Source organism: Mus musculus, chromosome 6 (genome assembly GCF_000001635.26).
Source record: "Mus musculus strain C57BL/6J chromosome 6, GRCm38.p6 C57BL/6J".
NCBI lineage: Eukaryota > Metazoa > Chordata > Mammalia > Rodentia > Muridae > Mus > Mus musculus.
The window spans coordinates 48,849,667-48,868,314 of record NC_000072.6 but is presented as its reverse complement, the minus strand read 5'-3'; the positions used below and the strand labels follow the sequence as shown (position 1 = coordinate 48,868,314).

At 45.0% G+C, this 18,648-nt stretch overlaps 1 protein-coding gene and 1 long non-coding RNA gene across 3 annotated transcripts in view; one reads left to right on the top strand and one right to left on the bottom strand.

The window, feature by feature from the left end:
* Nucleotides 1–6,858, top strand: part of Gm44764 — a 41,607-nt gene extending 34,749 nt beyond the window's left edge. For both annotated transcript variants that reach the window (XR_001785236.2, XR_003956302.1), the window contains exons 2-3: nucleotides 5,206–5,481; nucleotides 5,647–6,858. This is a non-coding gene — a long non-coding RNA (predicted gene 44764). The remainder of the gene's footprint in view (nucleotides 1–5,205; nucleotides 5,482–5,646) is intronic.
* Nucleotides 2,232–7,986, bottom strand: Gm7932 (predicted gene 7932). The gene is made up of 3 exons (NM_001358003.1): nucleotides 7,708–7,986; nucleotides 5,404–5,492; nucleotides 2,232–4,057 (listed from the first exon to the last, which is right to left on the bottom strand). Exons 1-3 carry the CDS (start codon nucleotides 7,957–7,959, stop codon nucleotides 4,018–4,020), a joined length of 381 nt encoding a protein of 126 aa, NP_001344932.1. The 5' UTR covers nucleotides 7,960–7,986; the 3' UTR covers nucleotides 2,232–4,017.
* Between the last annotated feature and the right edge of the window lie 10,662 nt (nucleotides 7,987–18,648).

Genomic DNA, 18,648 nt, shown 5'->3' with positions numbered 1-18,648 from the left:
TAACTCTTAGTTCCCTTCCAGTGTTCACAAACATCATAAGTTGAGTCACCAACTTTCTCTCATCCTATAAGAGACAGATCAGGAGAACCCAGGACATTTATTTTGCATTTATTTGCAAATGCATCATGGACTTTTGGTAGCATTTGCATTAGAAGTGAAGTCCTCAACACTTTTAGGTTTACTGAGGTTAAAGAACCAATTAAGTTTGTGTTTCCTTGAGTTTGTATTCCTCTAGAACCAGTCTTGTTCCCCAAATCTGTATCAGTTAGGGTTTGACAGAGACAGAGGGGTCTGGGGAGAGACTTATTAGGGGGCTTGGCTTATGTACTTAGGGGTTAAGAAGCTCCCTGTCAGACCAACTGAAGAGCCAGGGATGCTGATAGTGAGGCTCAAGGGTTTAGGACTAGAGAGAGGATCAGCATAGTGCTTAGTCTGAGGTGGGTTGCTGCTGTTTTGAATCCCAAAGGCTGGAGAGCCTACAGTTCTGTGGTTGATAAGAGATCAGCATCATTGAGGGGAAATCTAGGGAGGATTTCCATAGGGTTGGCACATAGAGGCTGTGGTTCAGAGGGTGCTAAGATGGCATCTCAAGCTTGCAGCCAAACTTGGTAATGTCTAAGCATCTCCCACACAGTACTGAAACCCGAAGGATTGGAGGAGTCCTGGAGAGCAGCTGAGACTTAAAATGTAAGATGCCAGGAGAGGCCATATGTGAAAGTGCAGCCTCAATTGTTGTGAAGACCCTGCGGTTGAAGGGGTCATGAAGGAGAGGAGCCTGACAGTATGTAGCAGGGATGCAGTCCCTGAAAAGAAAACTGCCTTTGGTGAGAATGGGACCTCAGTTGCCATGGAGACCCCAGCATATTGGCTGTGGGGTGTGGACATGATAAGGCTACGGGATGCCCACCAAAGACAGTGGCAGCGTGGAGTGAGTCCTCTGGAGCATACAAGACAAGTTGCATGCGCATGGCAGAGCTGTACAGGTGGCACTGCCCAAGCTCTTGGGAGTTCAAAGGATCATGCATGATTCCTAGGTGTTGCACACTGAGCTAAATCCACCATTGGGGTTGGGTTTTGGTTTGATCTGATTGAAACTGTGTCCTGATTCTTCCCTCTTGGACTAAGAACGTGTATTACTTATTTTAAATTTTATAGGAATCCATAGTTAAGTGCCGCAGACCCTCTGGGTCCCTTTGTCTGCATGGAATGAGTCTCTGGGGCAGGTGGACAAGGCGTCGGCAGGTGACAGACAGACCTGCTACCCTTTGTATTTTCTGTACTATATAAGATTGATGTTCACTTTGTGAGATTGTGTAGAATCTGAATGTATTCTCACAAAGTGAACATCAATCTTATATAGTACAGAAAATACAAAGGGTAGCAGGCAAAGTACATTGAAGTTACCTGAACAAAACAAAGGAATGACTTCAAAAGGATTTACAGGAACCAGGGAGATGTTTACAGTAAAGATAAAGCAGTCCTGCCTAGGGTCAGCTTAGTGACAGGCAAGGATTTCACACTCTAGTGCTATGCCTTTGATCCTTGTGAAGGCTAGCACCAGGGGGTTCTGCTCTTTGCAGACCTCATGAATAATGCAACATCACAACCCCCCTATTTTCTAGGCCTTGCCAAACTCCCACATGAGTGTAACTTTTAAGTATCTGGAAAATCTCCACTTGTCAGGAGAATACACCAGCTTGCTTCTAATATGTAATGCAGCCTGTACTGAAGGTTTCTATCTCAGTGGGATTCCCTGGCTCTTTTATGATATTCCCTTGTTTGGGTGAGATTTGCTGCTGTCCTAGTAAATATTTTGCAGACCAGTTCTGAGCTACTGGCTCCGTCTTTTGTAATGCCTAATTAGTTACTGAATAGGTTACTTCCTTACTGCATTCTTACAGGATTCTAAGCTAGGCTTCTGGGAACTTGGAATCTTGGGGAGACTTAACTATAACAGAATTTAATCTTAAAAGGCATTTAAAATAAAATATTAAAAGAGAGCTTGTAGTTCCATATACCAGACTAACTCGGGAATAGAGTATGAGTATATGAGTAAATGAGAACGCTAAAGCTCCAGGAGGTGAGTTTCTGTGAAACTCTTTTCCTCGTTGAGTGCTTGCAGACCTTTCAGCCTGTCAAGCAGACTTGACCGGAGTGTGTGGCATTTCCCAGTGTGCGTGGCAGTTAAGAGACATTGGATTTTAAAAGAGAGAACATGGACTTTTATTTGCAGGGGAGCAGGAATTTAAAGATTTATTTATTTATTTTACATATGTGAGTATACCGTTGCTGTCTTCAGACACACCAGAAGAGGGCATTGGATCCCATTACAGATGGTTGTAAACCACTATGTGGTTGCTGGGAATCGAACTCAGAACCTCTGGAAGAGCAGTCAGTGCTCTTAACCCCTGAGTCATCTTGCCAGGCAGGAACATGGACTTTTAAAATGTAAAAGACTATGGGACTTTTAAGATTATGATATGTTTTATACCGAGGTGTTACCATGAAATACTGGTAATATCCAAGAAAGTAAAAGTTGCAGTTTAACAATGATGTGTCCCTGTGTCAATCTGTCAAGAGAGCAGTTGTGCCAGTTAGCCTGGAACATTGTGTCAGCTTGACACACACTACAGTCATCTGGGAAGAGAGACCCTCAGTTGACTAGTCTTTTCACTGGCCCTTAGGAGAGCTTGTGGGGAATTTTCTAATCAATAATTGATAGGGGTGGACCCACTCCTGGGCAGGTGATCATGGGTTGTATAAAAGGTCAAGTTGAATGTACCACAGAAAGCAAGCGAGTAAGCAGAATTCCTCCATGGCCTCTTCTTCAACTCCCCAGGTTCCTGCCCCACTTGAGTTCCTGTCTTGTCTTCTGATGATGGCTGTAAAGCATAGGGCAAAGCAAACCCTCTCAGGCCCTACTTGCTTTGGGCCCTGGTGTTTATCACAGCAATAAAAAGCAAAGTAAGGTAAATGGGAAGTGGAACTCCCTGCTTATCTGGCTCTCCAGGTCATGTCTGTTTTTGAAACAAAGCAAATCTTTCTGTACTATAAGAATGAAAAGAAACCCAGGCTTCATGGCATGTGACTAACTTTATCACAGGCTCCTCTGTGTCTTCCACAAGTAAGTTTTATCCCCCTGTTTCAGAAACTTGCTCCATGCCAAGAGCTTTGTGGGGACATTTTATTCACAACCCATGAGGATCATTATGTTAATGGTGGAAAAGGTAGGATTGGTTTCAGCTTGCCAAGCCTGTGCCCCTCCTGCTCCAGGCAGCTCCAGGTATAAGGCAGAGTGAAACCCCCTGGTGCCTGCCCTCTGCGGTGTGGGCTGCAGTAATAGGAGTCAAATCTATAAACAAGTGAGGATCATAAAACAGTCAAGGACAAAGGTCAAAGTATGAACAAGTAGGGAGGAGGGAGCAGTCCCCTGAGCTGAGGTGTGGCAGTGGATTACAAAGTGTTTTTCAAAGCCCCAGCCTTCGCACTGCGTCTTGGAAGGCTTATGGGTGTGATTTTGTGTGGGGTCCACAGGTCAATGACAAGGAGGATATTACAAGCCAAGGGATAAACAATGTCAGCAACAAAGATCATAATGCCATCAACAGGAGGGGGCAGGATAAGTTGACTAAGGCTTGTCTAGCTTGAATACTACTCAGCAATTTAAAAAAGATGATACTGACATAGTGTGGACAAATCCCAGTGATGCTTTGCTAAGTAGGAGAAGCCAGAGCCAAAAGTTGAAGGGCTATTAATTCATTTTCAGCAGGAAGTGAAGACACAAGTGTTTGTCTCTGGTGGGTAGAGTAGGAGAAGTGACTTACTGCCAAGGGGTCTGAGAGTGCTCCCCACAGGTGATGAAGCACTCTGCATCCTCAGGGGAACTTGGGGTACCCAATGGAAACATTTGTAAAAGTTCATTAAATGATGCTGGAGCTGGGATGAATGGTGACTCTCAGGATGGCATCTGAGTTCACAGAACATGACATGACAGATGCTTTGCAGCTGGGCTGGTCCTCAAGCTCTTGCGACGTAGAGAGCAGCCTGGGTTATCCTTCTAAAAAGAGAGCAGACGTCAGAAGTACAGGAGGCCAGGGAACTATAGAATCAAGGGGTCAGTGTGGCTGCAGGAGTCTCCAGGAGCTGGCCCTGCTGATACACTACTGATCCAGCAGGCCCAATGTATTCTTAGAATAGATACATTATGAAGTCGGGAGACAAAATGTACCAATTCACTTTAGTAACTAGATTAGGAATACACCATACACAAGATGTGCACATTTAACATTGTGTGTTAATCTTACCTTAAAGAAAACATTAAAAAGAACCGAGACAAGTATGGAAATCTGGTTAACAATATGTAGGAGATATTTTGTTTCAGGTGATCATAGATATTTGTACCTGGCTCTGAAATGTGTACAAAAGGATAAAAGGACAAATGTGTGTGTGTGTGTGTGTGTGTGTGTGTGTGTGTGTGTGTGTGTGTGCGCACGCGATCAGCGTCTTTTTTGTGTGTCTTAGGTTTTGTGGACAGAGTCTGGCAATACCGTCCTTCCTGGCCTGGAACCTGCTTTGTTGACCAGGCTGGCCTCAGACTCCTGGTAATTCCCCTGACTCTGCATCCCAGAGCCTAGGATTACAGAAGTGTGCCATCATGCCCGCTCCCACACTGAACTTTGTGATGATCACTTGGAATGTAGTCAAAAGCAGCTTCCTTCTGTCAGCCTCACCCTTGGGAAGTCTGGGGGGGGGGGGGGCGGATCTCAGAACTTCTGCAAATGGACAATAGGAGTTAGGTAAAGCAGCAAATCCTACCCTCAGTGGTAAGGCTACCTTTTCTGAAGGTGGAGTTGAAGTCTTTGAAAAGACAGTAACTGGGCTGTTTGCTTAAAGAAAAATTAAGAAACCTCCCAAGACCTTGAGTTTTTTTTTTTTTTTTTTTGTTTTGTTTTTTTTTTTTTTTTTTTTTTGAGTTCCCAAGACCTTTGAGATTCTTAGCCATGAGGACATTTTCTAGATGGGTTGGTCTGGGGACAAGTTACTAAATTCTTCCAGAACTGGAGCCTCATAGGGTTGCTGTGAGCATTCTGTCAGGTCCAAGATCCCGACATAATGGCCAGCCATAAAGGACCTGGCACAGAGCCTGAGGGCTGACAGCACTCATGAGATGGTCAGCATCTTGACTGTTGGTCACATTATTCTTAGCACACAGAAGAGGACAGACACATGACAAGCTCATCCAAATTCCTGGCTCATGCCTCTGCTGAAGATGACCAGTGTACACTCTGTGAGACATCCCCGGAGAGATGTCTCAGTGGATAAGGGCACTGGCTGAACTTCTGGAGGACACAGCTCCTACATGATGACTCAAGTGTCTGCAACTCTAGTTCCAGGCGACCTTACCTCTCTTCTGACCTCCATGGGCTCCAGCCACACATGTATATGTGACATTTATGCAGGCAGAACACTCCGACACATACAGTAAGTAAATGCTTTGAAAAGGAAGAAAATACACAGTGTGAGTACACTGAGTCTAGACTATTATGAGCTCAGGCTTACATCTACAGCTTCCTAACAGTCTTTTTTATTGTTGAGTGGTTTGTTTTGGTTTGGTTTTATTTTGTTTTTTACTTGCCTTTTCCACAGGCACCCAACCCAAGAAAACAGAATGGAATACATTGCCTCTCTTGTTGTGGAAAACACCATGGCCATCCATTCAGAAGTGGTTTTCCAGACTCACCCTTCTCTCCTTCCTGCTTCCAGTGTACTAGCAAATGGTGTTTGTTGCTGTTGTTGATGATGATGGTGGTGGTGGTGATGTGGGTGTTTCAAGACAGTTTTACTATGTAGTCCAAGCTGGCCTAGAACTCACAATGCGGCCTAGGCTGACCTAGAACTCACAATACTGTCTCCAGTTCTCAACAACGCTGGTATTGCAAGGGTGCTCAGCAACAAGGTCTGTTTCCTAGGAATTGTGTTTATTTCTTCCACTCCACTACTCTTTAGTGCATGGCCTATGTCTCCCTGCTCCCACGCTTGCCCCTTCCATCACTCTGTCCTTGCCAGAATGTCCTTTCTGCATTCTCCATTTATTTCCAGACTCTGGCCCCCAACAGTGTCTGACCCCAGGCAGTCCTGCAATCCTTTTCATACGCCTTCTTTAGTTTCAACACAGCTGCCCAAAACATTCCTCCCTTCCTCGTGTCTGGCGGTCTATGACTGGAATGTGTCACATGATCATTCCCCAACTGGGCTCTGTCCCCACAGGCTGTGGACCTCCATCCTAGAGACACCAGGCTGGGTGGCGGTGGTTGTTCTCTGTCGTGTCTCATCTCTGTCACCGAGCTTAGCTCTAGGTGTTACGTTTACTTGTGGGCACAGGGAGTGGAATCCATTCCACATTCAAAGGAGAATAAAGGTGAAGGAGAAAGCTCGATGTGTCGGCCAGGGTCCTGCTGGGGACAGATGGCATTCTCACAGGCAGAATGGAACTTTACAAAGACGAGGAAGGTTACAGAAATCAGCATGGGCTGGCAGAGCACCCAGGCCTCGAAGTGGTTGGTGCCATGTTCACCTCTAGCTGCTCAGAGATGTTTTATGCAGAGCCAAGCCATGACAGACACTGCCTGGCACAGACGAAGCCACTGGTGCTGATACAATGACCTTATTCACCTGCCTGCCATGCTACCTACAGGATGAACCCAAAGTCAAGGCCAGCGTGAATGGAGTCCTTAAAGGCCAGCCTTCCAGGTACAGAGTAGAGCTAGAAAGTAGGTCTGCAGAGGAAAAAACAACAAAAATTGCCAGGAATTCCTTTGTCCCCCTAATGAATGAAGGCAATGTACTTATGAGCAAGAACGTGGCACCCATTTTCCCAAGCAAGTAGGGTCACATTCTTTCTCCGGAATAACAGTCACTAGGCCCCCAAGAAACAGTTTCTGTTCTCAGCTTATTACAAAGAGATGTCTTCGGGGGTGGGGGGTGTCCACAAGAAAACTAAAACTAGTGGCTTATTGGCCACAGGAGTCTAATGAGTCCATTATCTGCAAACTCCAAACTTCTATCTTTCTAAGAAGGCTCATATACCAAGTCTCTTGTGTATAGCCTGATTGGTTTTTTCATGACAATGAACTGAATATATGTTCTATGCCTTGTGACAGAAAGCCTGGGCCTAAATCATGGTGATACCCTGAGATCTGGTGTCATGGATCAACTTGTAACCCAGCACTTGGGAGGCTGAGGCTGGAAGTTAGCTGTGAATCTGAGGCCAGCCTAGGTTATAGAACGAGTCCTGATCTCAAAATAAGTGAACAACCAAACAACAACCCCCCACCCCCAACCCAACCAAATAACCTCCACCAACAACCATAACCACCACCACCCAAAACATCCACCCTACTACCCCTGAAGAAAGTACTGAGTGCAAAAGCAATTCTGTCCTCTGGGGCTGCAATCCAGCAATGCCCTCTCTAGTGTGATCAAGTGTGGAAGAAGCTGTTTCTATTCTACAATCGCCTAATGGAGCCCACTGTGTATGAAAGTCAGGGTCACGTTGGGATGACAGCCACCAGCTAGGACAACTCAGGGGGGAGCAGCAGCCTAAGGCAGGCAAGGAGGCGGGGAGGTGGGAGCCTTGCAAGTCATTGGTGTTTACTTCTGTGAAGGTCAAGGGCTCCAAAGAAAACCCAGTGAAGCAAGGGAGCTTACCATTAGAATAGCGCCGCCTGTCGGGAAAACGCAGAAGCGCACGTGCCTCCTGTACCTGGGAGAAGCAGCCACAGCAAGCAAGGGGCCACGCAGCTTCCTCTTTAGGCATCGCGGGTGGGCGGGGGTGGGGGGTGGGGGTGCCGGCCCCTTCTCCAGCTGGGGCGCTGGAGAGAGGCGGGGTGCCTGTAGAGACTCTGCTGAGTCTAGGTGTCCTGGGATCTCGACCCTCTCCGTCGGGGGCCATGCTTTCATAACCAATCTGCCAGCCACTCATTCTGTAACAGCCAATAAAGACATAGGAGCACATAGTCCCGGTAAAGCCCACTTCACTATGAGGGAGTACAGCGCCGCCTTGTGTCCGAGGTGCAGCTTCAAGGAATTTGTCAACCTTGCTGTTGGGTTTGGGGTTCCTGCAAGATACTTACTGCCCTAGTGTGTGCAGGCTATAGCAAGTGCTAACTCATCAGTGGCAGGGACCGACTGGGTATTTCTTAAGCTCACTGGAACAGCACCTCTTTCCTAAGTGATTCTTGTTGTTCACATGCCAGGGGGCCGGAAACAGGGCTGGGTTTTATCTTTATTTTGAGACAGGGTTTCACTACACTGCCTAGGTTAGCCTTGAATTCAAATACACAGTCTAGGCAAGCCTCCTGCCTCATTCTTTCAAGTAACTCCCACTTCTGGCTTTTCTGTAATGTTCAATTCAGAGTACAATCTGTAAACACCAACTTGAGGACTACACCACTGCAGTGGAAGCTCCATCCTTTTGTCTTCAGAGTATGTCCAGAGACTTTTGACCCAGATGGGATTTTGTTTTCATTATCTTTTTAATAACAGAATGATGTAAATGAAAACCACACAGACATAAGGTCCTGTGGACATACACAAAGCAAGCCATGAAACGGCTCATTGTTCCTAGGATGCCCCATCTCTTCTCCATCCACAACTGATGCACATGGCCTGTGTGCATTTCCTCTTTCCTCTGCTCTGGACTGGCTTTTGTCCTCCACAGATGCAGGCCTAGAGGATATAGACTGGCTTTGCCTGTTTTGATCATCAGACAAACAGAATCTTAATGAAGGCAGTGTCTGTGGGTCTTATAGGTTTTTCTCAATGCCATCTGTCCATGGATGCTCCTGTATGGTTTTCACTCTGACATATCCATTTTACTGATGGCTTGTTTTGGATTGGGGATATTACAAACCATGTCTCTATGATCCGACTAGTGCAGGTGGGCTGGTGAATCTGTCCGTGAGTGTGTTGGTGGGGTCTTCAGAGGCAGGCTGCAACTTTATACTCATGTGTAGTCACTTTTCAGTGTGACAACACCAATCCCTGCCAGGGCATGAGACAGTTCCCATCGTACCATCACTTGGTGTTACCAGACAGGACTTTTTCTTCTGTCAACTATGGTAGCTTTGGTTTATGTTACCTTATGGTGGCTGTAATTTGACTCCATGTGGGTGTTGATATTGAATACATTTGCAGTGTTTATTGGCCATGTGGATTTCCCCTGATACCTAGAATTCAGTTTTGGCTCCCTTTTCTGTTGCATCATCATCCATAATGAATTACATGAACTCCTCGTATGCGATGCTGGTTCTTTGCCGTCTCAATCCTACTACAAATGGCGAGTTCAATCAGTTCAACTTGAAAGCGCCTGAATACCTGTCCCTTGTTAATCACGCACTCACAGGTGGCCTCTGACACTGGATAGATTGTCTCCTTCACTTCCTTTGTTCATTTTTTGAGGAATCAGACATGTCTGTTTCCAATGCAACGAGCTTTTCCCAGCCTTTCGTTTTATGTCCTGCTTTGTGTCCTGTTTAAGAAATCTGTGTCTTGTGGCTGAACGTGACCTGGTGGTACAGGGGACTTAGGACTGTTCTCAAGAAATTCTGGTCTTGGTCTTTCGCTCATACTGCTTCCATTGGTGTGGAGACGGCGTCCTCCCAGCTTCCTGTGGCAGGAGGGAGGCAACTGTGTTTACAAAAAGATCATTCATATCATTTATACCTCCTTCTTTGGGGGAAACAGAGTCCTTTTGATAGCCCAGGTCAGGACCGGGCTGAGGAGGGTCTCTGTGAACCACGGGGAGGAAGGGTGAGCTGCAAAGGGGTGACGCCCACCTAGAATTAGAGCACCTACTTTCTGTTTATTCTGAGGTGAGAAGGGTGGAAGACAGTGGAGTGGTAGGAAAACTCTTCCTCCATGGCTAAATTTGGGACCCAGGGGCACAGCTCTGTGCTGACTGAGATAGAACAGGTGTCTGGGCAAACTAGGAAGGTGGAGGCCATTAATTCTCAGCATCTGCAGGGACCAGCACAACTGAGCCTCCTTGAACTTCCGAGGCTGATGGGACCTTCCATGCAGGAAGTGCTAGGAGACAATTGCTCAGTCGGGGAATGAGCACTTTGGAAAAAGCTTTTCAATTACACGACCCCCCCCCCCCAACAGGTTTTTGTTTTATTTTAAATAGCCACTAGGTGGCAGGTTTAGTCACATCTGGATGCTTGCAGCAAAGGGTTCAGAGAAGGACTATGGAGGGAACTAGGGATCTGGATTTAAATTCAGCCTTCCTTTAATTCTGTTTGAGAACTCATCAGAGTTTTAAAACACATATTTCTGTGATGAGCATTACACAGTGAGGCTGAGACAAGGCCTGCTGCAGCACCTCCTTTTTGAGCTTTTAAAGATGGCGTGGACTTAGCTTCCGAAGTATTTCTAGATCTGTTTTGTTGTGGCCAGACTGTAAACATTCAGTAAATCAAATTGTTCTATTAGGAAATAGCCTTTTACTGGCAGGATTTGGCAAGCTGCTTTGTTTACCGCCTCTGGAGGGTTCCAGACTTGGGGAGCCACTGACAAGAAGCCTGCCCCGCCTTCCGTTTCCTGCCCTGCCTTGCCTGCTCCTCAGCTTCAATGCCATCATTGGCCTCCATCTTCTCTGCAGTCTCAGAAAATCCCAGATCTTCCCTGTTCTTCATGCCATTCTTGCCTGTACAGGACCAGTAGGTACAAAGTTGAACAGTCCTCTGAGGGGAGAGTGAATATGATTATAGGAAAGACAGAAAAGAAGACTGACTCAGAGACAAAGGTTAGAAATCAGGAGGGCTGTCCAGTCAGTACTGTGGCAGCCTGGAGTTTAATTCTCTTACACTTTATATACTTTACAGTATCTTGGGAAACAAAGTCACAAGCCAGCAGAGACAATGGTTGATGAACGTTAGATATCTATACATTCGATATCTGCCTCCCTATTCCTCCCTGTTCCTTCCTCCAAGATTAACAGAACATTCAACCCCCCACCCCCTCTTAAGCTTCAAGTGTATCCCCTCTTATCATTCCATAGGTCAGCAGGTCAGGAAATATGACATTAGATCCTGGCCTGACTTGATGCTATCTGACAGGTGGGCTTTCACAGAAGCAGGCAAAATGGCTCCTGACACTTGCCTTGCATTTTAAAAATAAGTAAATCAAAAACAAGTTGTGCATTGGGGAAAAAAATGAGAGGTTTCAGAGTTTGATTCTCCAGAATCCACAAGAAACTGGATTCAATGGCTCACTTGCATCTGTGATTCCAGCATCCCATTGATGAGATGGCAGGTACAGACAGGAAAATGGTCTGGATGCTTTCTGGATAGCCAGCTTGCAGCTTTCGTGCAGAGATTAGAGAACAACTTTTCAGAGTGGGTCTTGCCCTTCCATCTTTGTTGAGGCAGGATTGCTTGCAATATAATACACTGGGGATTGGGTATGCCAGGACATATCTGTGGAGGTCAGAAGACAACTTCTGAGAGTCAGCTCTTCACTTCCACAGTGCAGCCCAGGAATTGAGCTCAGGTCTTGTCTGCCAGTGCCTTTACCCACTGAGCCATCTTGCTGACTCGTCTTGGTAATTTTCAGTGACTGCAGAAACACATTGCACTCTGTGGCTGTTGAGTATTCTGTGAGTGTAGTAGGAACCAGTTATTAATGATGCGACTCAGTTCCTCTACATTTCTGGAGACTCACTCTGTTATCTATAATTACTCCAGAGTGTTTGGTGTTAGAGCTTCTAGGCAAGCACTCCACTGAGTTACACACTCACTTCTCGCATCCTGCCTGAAATTGAGAGGGGAGCACTGCCGGTTCCTACCCTAACACTGCATTCCTTCCGTCAGCGGTATGCATCATTCCTTCCTGTGTTTTGAAGCTCTGTTTTTGGATGTACATGTGCTTAATTTAGCCTTGACAGGCCTGTCATTTTAGAAAGATTTGTTTTTTCATTTATTTTATTTTTGTTTCTATAGGTGTTTTGTCTGTAGATATGTTTGTGTATCCCATGCATACTTAGTGCTTGTGAAGGCCAAGAGAAGGCATCTGATCTCCTGGAACTGGAATTACAAACAGTTGTTACCAACAATGTGAGTGCTGGGAATTGAACTTGAGTCTTCTAGAAGAGCAGCCGGTGTTGTTAACCTCTGAGCCATCTCTCCATCCCAAGAGTTATTCTTGTGTGTGCGTGTGTGTGCACTTCTGTGTATACCTTGTATGTACAGATGCTTGTGGAGGCTAGTGAGGATGTCAGGGAGTTGTGAGCTGCCTAACATGGGCTGAGGTCTGAATTTCTGGAAGAACAGTAAAAGCTTTTAACCACAGAGCAATCTCTCCAGCCTAGAGGCCCCTCATTATTATGTAATGACTCAGCTTAATCCTAGACATTTTCTTCGATTTGATGCCTAATTTGTGTAGATTTGAAAACACCCACTCCTACTTCCTCTTAATGTTTGTGGAGTATCTCTTTTCCACCCTTCTGCACACAATGCATCTATGCTGTTATATTTTAAGTGATTTTCTTGGATATGATGTAAGTTGAGCCTCTTAAGAAAGTCACTGTGGACGGTCCATCTTCTAAGTATGAGTAGACTACTTATATGGATGGGTTTGTGTTAGTTCCGTGTGTCCTTTTTTGGTTATGTTGTTTACTGCTGTTTAATTGTTTGATTGGTTGTTTCTGTTACTGCTTGTTGTCCCCCCCCCCCCATCTCTTACCCCCGGCTCTCTTTCAGGTCACATGATCATTTTCTAACACTCCATTTGAATTTGTATAACATATTTATGTTTTACTATTTTTTGAGGTGTCATTAGCTGTTGATGTAGGGATTACAATATGCATGCTTAACATTTTATGGTCTGTTTAAAATCCATTTTTGACTTCTTCAGTAGAAGGTAAAGACATTACCAGCACACTGTCTGGTGCCCTGTCCCATGTATCTGTCATGTATCTCACATCTCCATTCATGGAAAGTGCATCATACCCTTTCTTACTTGCTTTTAGCAGTCAAGTATAGCTTGAAGAACACAAGAGAGCATATTAAAATCCACAGACACCCACCTCACGCCCTCCCCAGTGACACATGTCCCACTGGATGCTGCCTCTGGGATGGCCCCTCTCTTCTTTCAACACTTGAGTGTTTTGTCATTTCCCCTGGCTTCCTGGGTCTGCCAGCTTTTGGGTCACTCTTGCCATAAGTGGCCGGCCACTTTTCAGTGACTGAACCTTTGATTATATTTGTGTAGTTGAATGCCGGCTTATATGTTTGTGACTTTGTCTCATCTGAAGTACACTGAGTGCCTTCAGTCCGTGGGCTTGTGTCTTTTATTGCCATTGGGGGTTTTTCAACCATTACTTCTACACACCAAAGGGGAGATGGAGGTCACTGTTCTGGGTGTTTTCCAGTTGCCTTGCCAGGACTATTTCTCATTGATCTTTAGCTTCCTACATGTCCCGTTTTTAGAGGTGTCATCTTTGGGATCTCATGTCCAAGGACTTCCTGTCAGATTGCTAGGGTGGCTTAGGTATCTATCTTATATGATCCTTTGTTTCAGCTATCTCCAGGTGGCTGGGCCTCTGTCAGCTATTGTATCAGCTAGCTATGTCGTGGATGGGTAAGTGTCTCTGTGATGTGCTGTGTATTTGAGTAAGTACACAGGGTGCAACAGCTGAGTCACATGGTAGATCAGATTATATTTCACATATTTGAAGAACTTTCACACTGCTCTCCATAGTGGCTAAACTAATTTACATCCACACTGGTGGCAAATAAGTGTCCCCCTTTCTACACATATCCTGGTCACAATTGCTGTTACTTTTTTGTCTCAATGGTAGCCATTTTGACTGGGGTAAGATAGAACCTCAATGCAGTTTTTAAAAGATTTATTTTACTTTATGTGTATTAGTGCTTTGCGTGCACATATGCAAATGGCCAGAAGAGGGAGCAAGACTCTCTGGAGCTGGAATTAAGGACAGTTGGGAGTCCAAGGATGGATGTGGGTGCTGGGAACCAAATTCAGGTTCTCTGCAAGAGCAATGAGTCTTGTTGAAAATGAAGAACACTTAGCCCCTTCAATATACTTTAATTTCATTTCCCTGGTGCCTAAGTTATTCAACATTTGACATTTACCGATCATTTATAGAGCATCTTTTGAGAACTGTCTGTTCAGCCAGACGGTGATGTCACAAGTCTTTAATCCCAGCACTTGGAGGCAGAGACAGAGACAGGCAGAGATCTCTGAGTTTAAGGCCAGCCTGGTTTACAGAGTGAGTTCTAGGACAACCAGGTTGACACAGAGAATCCTGTCTTATTCCACCCCTCAAGGAGAGAGAGACTGTTCATTCCACTAGCTGTTTCTGGGGGTGGCATTTAATCTTTTAAATATTTATATAGTTTAACTATTTTTTATGGTTTAAGAGCTTTATTATAGAAATGCAGGGGAAAGAGAGAAGGTAGAAGGGAGGAAGAGAGAGAGAGAGAGAGAGGAGAGGAAAGAAGACAAAGAAAAAGGGAAGAGGAGAGAGAAGTGAGAGAAAAGAGAGGTGAGAGGACAAAGGAATAAGAGAGTGAGGTGTGGGCTGAGCACTCCTTTTTCTAGTCTTCACTGTTGCTAGGTAACTGGGGAGGAGTTTAGCCTGAAGGTCAGAAGCTTAGGACATTGCTTACTTGACTACTGACCATGCTTCTCTTGTGGGGGCTGTGGGAGGTGGTACCTTAGGCAGGGGCCGGAGTTCCAGGAGCATGAGGGAACACCTACCGTGTCATGTAGGTGAATTATGACCATCGGAGTTCAGACCTCATTGGAGACCAGCCTGCATTCCCCACAATTCCTCCTCTTTTTTTATTAGAAAAAAAATTGCGAGGGGCGGGGTCACTGTTGTGACTGTGAAAATTTAGAGTGGATGGAAGTATCGGAAGAAAATATATAGTCTAGAGAAATAGCAGAACAAGGCCAAAGTAGTAAGGAGAGTTAAGGTAAAAGTTGAGAAGGCAAGAGATTGAGTTGAGAAGGCAAAAGATTGTACAATCAGTCAGTTGTTTCATGGGTAGTACAATTTGAGGGGAAAAAACCATCTATTTTTGAACAGCAATTAGTTAATCTAGATAGACATTATGCTTTCCTCACTATCATATAACTTTCCCCAAAGTTCAACAGCCATTTAGCTTTAGCAAAAAGAGTCCATCTGTAGCTCGAAGGTCCCAGGTCTGTCTTCTATAGGGTTCAGCACTTGTCTCGGGAGCCTTCAGTCAGATGAGATTTTTGGAGGAAGGCAGCTTTCTTCTGTAAGTCTCAGTAGATGGTGCTGTCTCAGGTGGATCTGGGGCAGCAGGCCTCATGTGGAGATAGACCTGTAGAGTAATTATAACAAAGGAGCAGAACACCAGCACAGGATATCTGCATAGTGTGGATAGCAAAAGTTATGCCTGCAACGGTTTGCTTAAGAGCACATCCCAGTCCCTTGTGGACGGCTAAAGAAGAAAATATCATGTTAATTGTGTAACTGGAGTAGGCAGTTAACAGTTCTGTAAAAGAAAACCGGTTATTAATTAAAGATTGGATGGTTTTGAACCTAAAAGGAAATTTTAAATAAGTTGAAAGAATTTTTGGCCATATATGATGAATACTAGAGAGAAAAAAGAGTATTTAGAAAAAGAAGCAAGAAAATTTTTTGGTTAAAGGCACGATTCAGGTATTCCTGTAGGATGACACTGCTTCAATGCAGTTTTCGCTGGCTTATCTGGATGGGGGAGGGGTATCCTCTCGTTTTTTTTTTTTTTTTTTTTAACTGGAGAGTGAAGGGTTAAGTGTTGGCCAGCCGCGGCGAAGCATCACTTAGCCACGCTGGGCCGGATCTCGGCATGGGCCGCACTTTCCCGCGCGCTTGTGGCGGGGAGGGAGCAGCAGAATTCAGGGAAGAGGCAAAAGTTTTTGAACAGGAACTGCCCAACTGGTCAGACAAAGCCTAACGCAAGGAAAGTTTTGGGTTAAGTGGGAGAGTTTTCGCTGTTTGGCCCGGCTCGGCCCACGCAGCTGTAATCACTGCCCAGCTGGGCTTACCTGGAGCAAGTTAAGGCTACAGAAGTCAGAAAACCAACTCTCTTGTAGTTAAACCTGTAACAAAGAATGGGAAGGGGACCTCACACCAGCCGCTAGTCGCCGAGGTTAAAGCCAAGAGCTAGAGGGGAGGGGCTACAGAGCTGGCCAGGAACACTTTGGAAAGAGAGAGAAAAGAAAAAGGCCAAGTTTTTGAACTCGATCACTCACAGTCTCCGGAAACTAGGAGATCTCCTGTAGGTCTCTGTGCGAAGCATTCTTCAGCTGGTTCTGTCTCGCGCCGATGGCGTAACCATCCCTCTGCGACCAGTTGTTGGGAACAAAATAAAGGGGGGGGGGGGTCCCTGGGGAAGAGCGGAGGGAAAAAGATGCCCACACCCCACCAGGGTTTCCCTATTCTCTGATCAGCCAGGCGTGGGTAGGCTGCTACCTACCCTATCCACTCATCCCTGGGTGGGCATTCCTCTATCCCACTCTTCAGAGGGTGGTCAAGGGGCAGCCCCCTGGGGACAGCCCCCCCCCCCCCCCAGCTACTTTGCTAAAGCCACCAGGGTTGTGGGAGAAAGGGAAGAGGGAAGAAGTTCCCAACACTGACCAGAGTGCGCAGCGGAACTTGAAGTAGCAGAGCAGAGACTCTATGGTTTAAGAGCTTTATTATAGAAATGCAAGGGAAAGAGAGAAGGTAGTAAGGAGGAAGAGAGAGAGAGAGAGAGAGAGAGAGAGAGAGAGAGAGAGAGAGAGAGAGAGAGAGAGAGAAGAGAGAAGAGAAGAAGACAAAGAGAAAGGGAAGAGGAGAGAGAAGTGAGAGAAGAGAGGTGAGAGGACAAAGGAATAAGAGAGCTATAGTTTAACTATTAATCCAGATGTTTATCTGGCAATCTTTTCCCCTACTCTATAGGTTGTTTCATTACTCTGCTATTTTCTTTGTTGTGAAAGAAGCTTTTCAATTTTAGACAATCTCAGTCGATTCTTGGTTTTATTTACCAAGCTATTGGAACCCTTTCCAAAAGGTTTTCTCCAATACCTATATTTTGAAGTGTTTTCCCCTAATAGGTTTAGTGTTTCAGATCCTCTGTTAAGGTCTTCACATCTTCAGTTGATTTTTGTACAAGGATGTGGACCAGGGAGTTTGCTTCATTCTTCTCTGTATGGATAGCGACTTTTCCAGAACCATTTGTTAAAGATGTTGTCTTTTCTCCATTGTATATACTTTTCAATCTCTGTCAAAATTCAGGAGGCTGCTACTTCATGAGTTTATGTCTGGATCAACGAATCTGTTCCCTTGATCAACACACGGGTTTTGTGTCCTCCTTGCTGGTTTAGTTTCTTTGGTTCAAGATGATGAGTTTATTGGTACAAGAAGGATGCGAAGCCGTAGATTATTATGGTGATGAGGCCAGTCTGTAGCTTTACAGCCAGATTGTTCACTTTTATAAGATTAGCTGATGTTAACTGATTTTGAATACTTCTATATTTAGAATTATAATTTTCTCTTGATTTTTTCTTCTTCTGATTAATTTTGCTTTGAAGTCTAATTAGCTAGATTTTATTATGGCCGTACTGGCCTGTTTTCTTTTTCCAAAAGACTGAGGCCATTAACACTGAGTCATTGGTGAAAGGTTTATACTAACTCCTGGCATTGTAATGTTTCACTTGGTGCTCTGCTAAATCTTCGCTTGGCTATCTGCTATTCTAGTCAGCTTAGTCTTTCCTATGATTTTGTAGGTATGTTTGAGTGTCTGTATTTTTAAGTCCTCATAAAATCATGATCCATTAGAAATAAAACACAAATTCCAAGGGTGCTTACAGTATTCTTTTCTCCTTCTGTTGTAGCTGACAATAATCAAGCCAACTATAAATATTGTAGTGATTTGTATGTTTGAGGACAATCATCAGAAACTATCTTATCAGAAGTTCTGCCGTTGGCAGTGACCAGGCATTACTCTGAAATGTTCTTGTGTTGGAGAACGCTCAACAAGACACTGCTGAGCAGGTATATGTTACCTGACACAATGAAAAACTTCCCCACAAGTCCTTGCTTCTATAATTTTGGTATTAAATGGACACAGGAAGTTGTAGTGTATGGTTTGCACTGCAATTATAGCATTCATGCAGAAAAGGGTATAAACATGTACACATTTTGTTAATGACACATACACATTTCCTGGGTTAAGAATGAAGGGGAGGCCATGACTCTAGACCCCTATGTGATTCCATAAGTCAGTCTCCTCCCTTTCCTATTCATTTTCCCACCCCTGCAACAAGGAACCCACTGTGCTGACTCCCATGGTATATATCCCTCTGCCTTTTCCCTTTGGCTGTGGCTTACATAGGTAAAGGCAACACATCCTTCGATTTTGAAGCAGTGAGAAAGAGCACACAGCTGAGAGACTCTAGAAAGGTCACTATTCTTAAACAAAGGTAGGAGAACATTTTCAGCTTCCCCAGGAGCCTCTGTGGCTGGAGACAGAGCAGTGCAAGGTTAAGTGCTGGCCTAGGGAGCTAGGAACTCAGACTTGAAGTGGCTGTTGAAGCTGCATTAGGGACTGGAGGGTATGTGGGCATCTG

Bases quoted from the DNA above. Each gene is read 5' to 3' on its own strand.
- Gm7932 (NM_001358003.1), bottom strand. From the start codon at position 7,959: ATGAAAGCATGGCCCCCGACGGAGAGGGTCGAGATCCCAGGACACCTA. The intron at 5,493-7,707 runs GTAAGCTCCCTT...TCCTTTTCAAAG, and splicing joins CAGGCGGCGCTATTCTAATG to CATTTACTTACTGTATGTGT. The intron at 4,058-5,403 runs GTAAGGTCGCCT...CTCTCTTTTTAG, and splicing joins CCATGGAGGTCAGAAGAGAG to AAGGATAACCCAGGCTGCTC.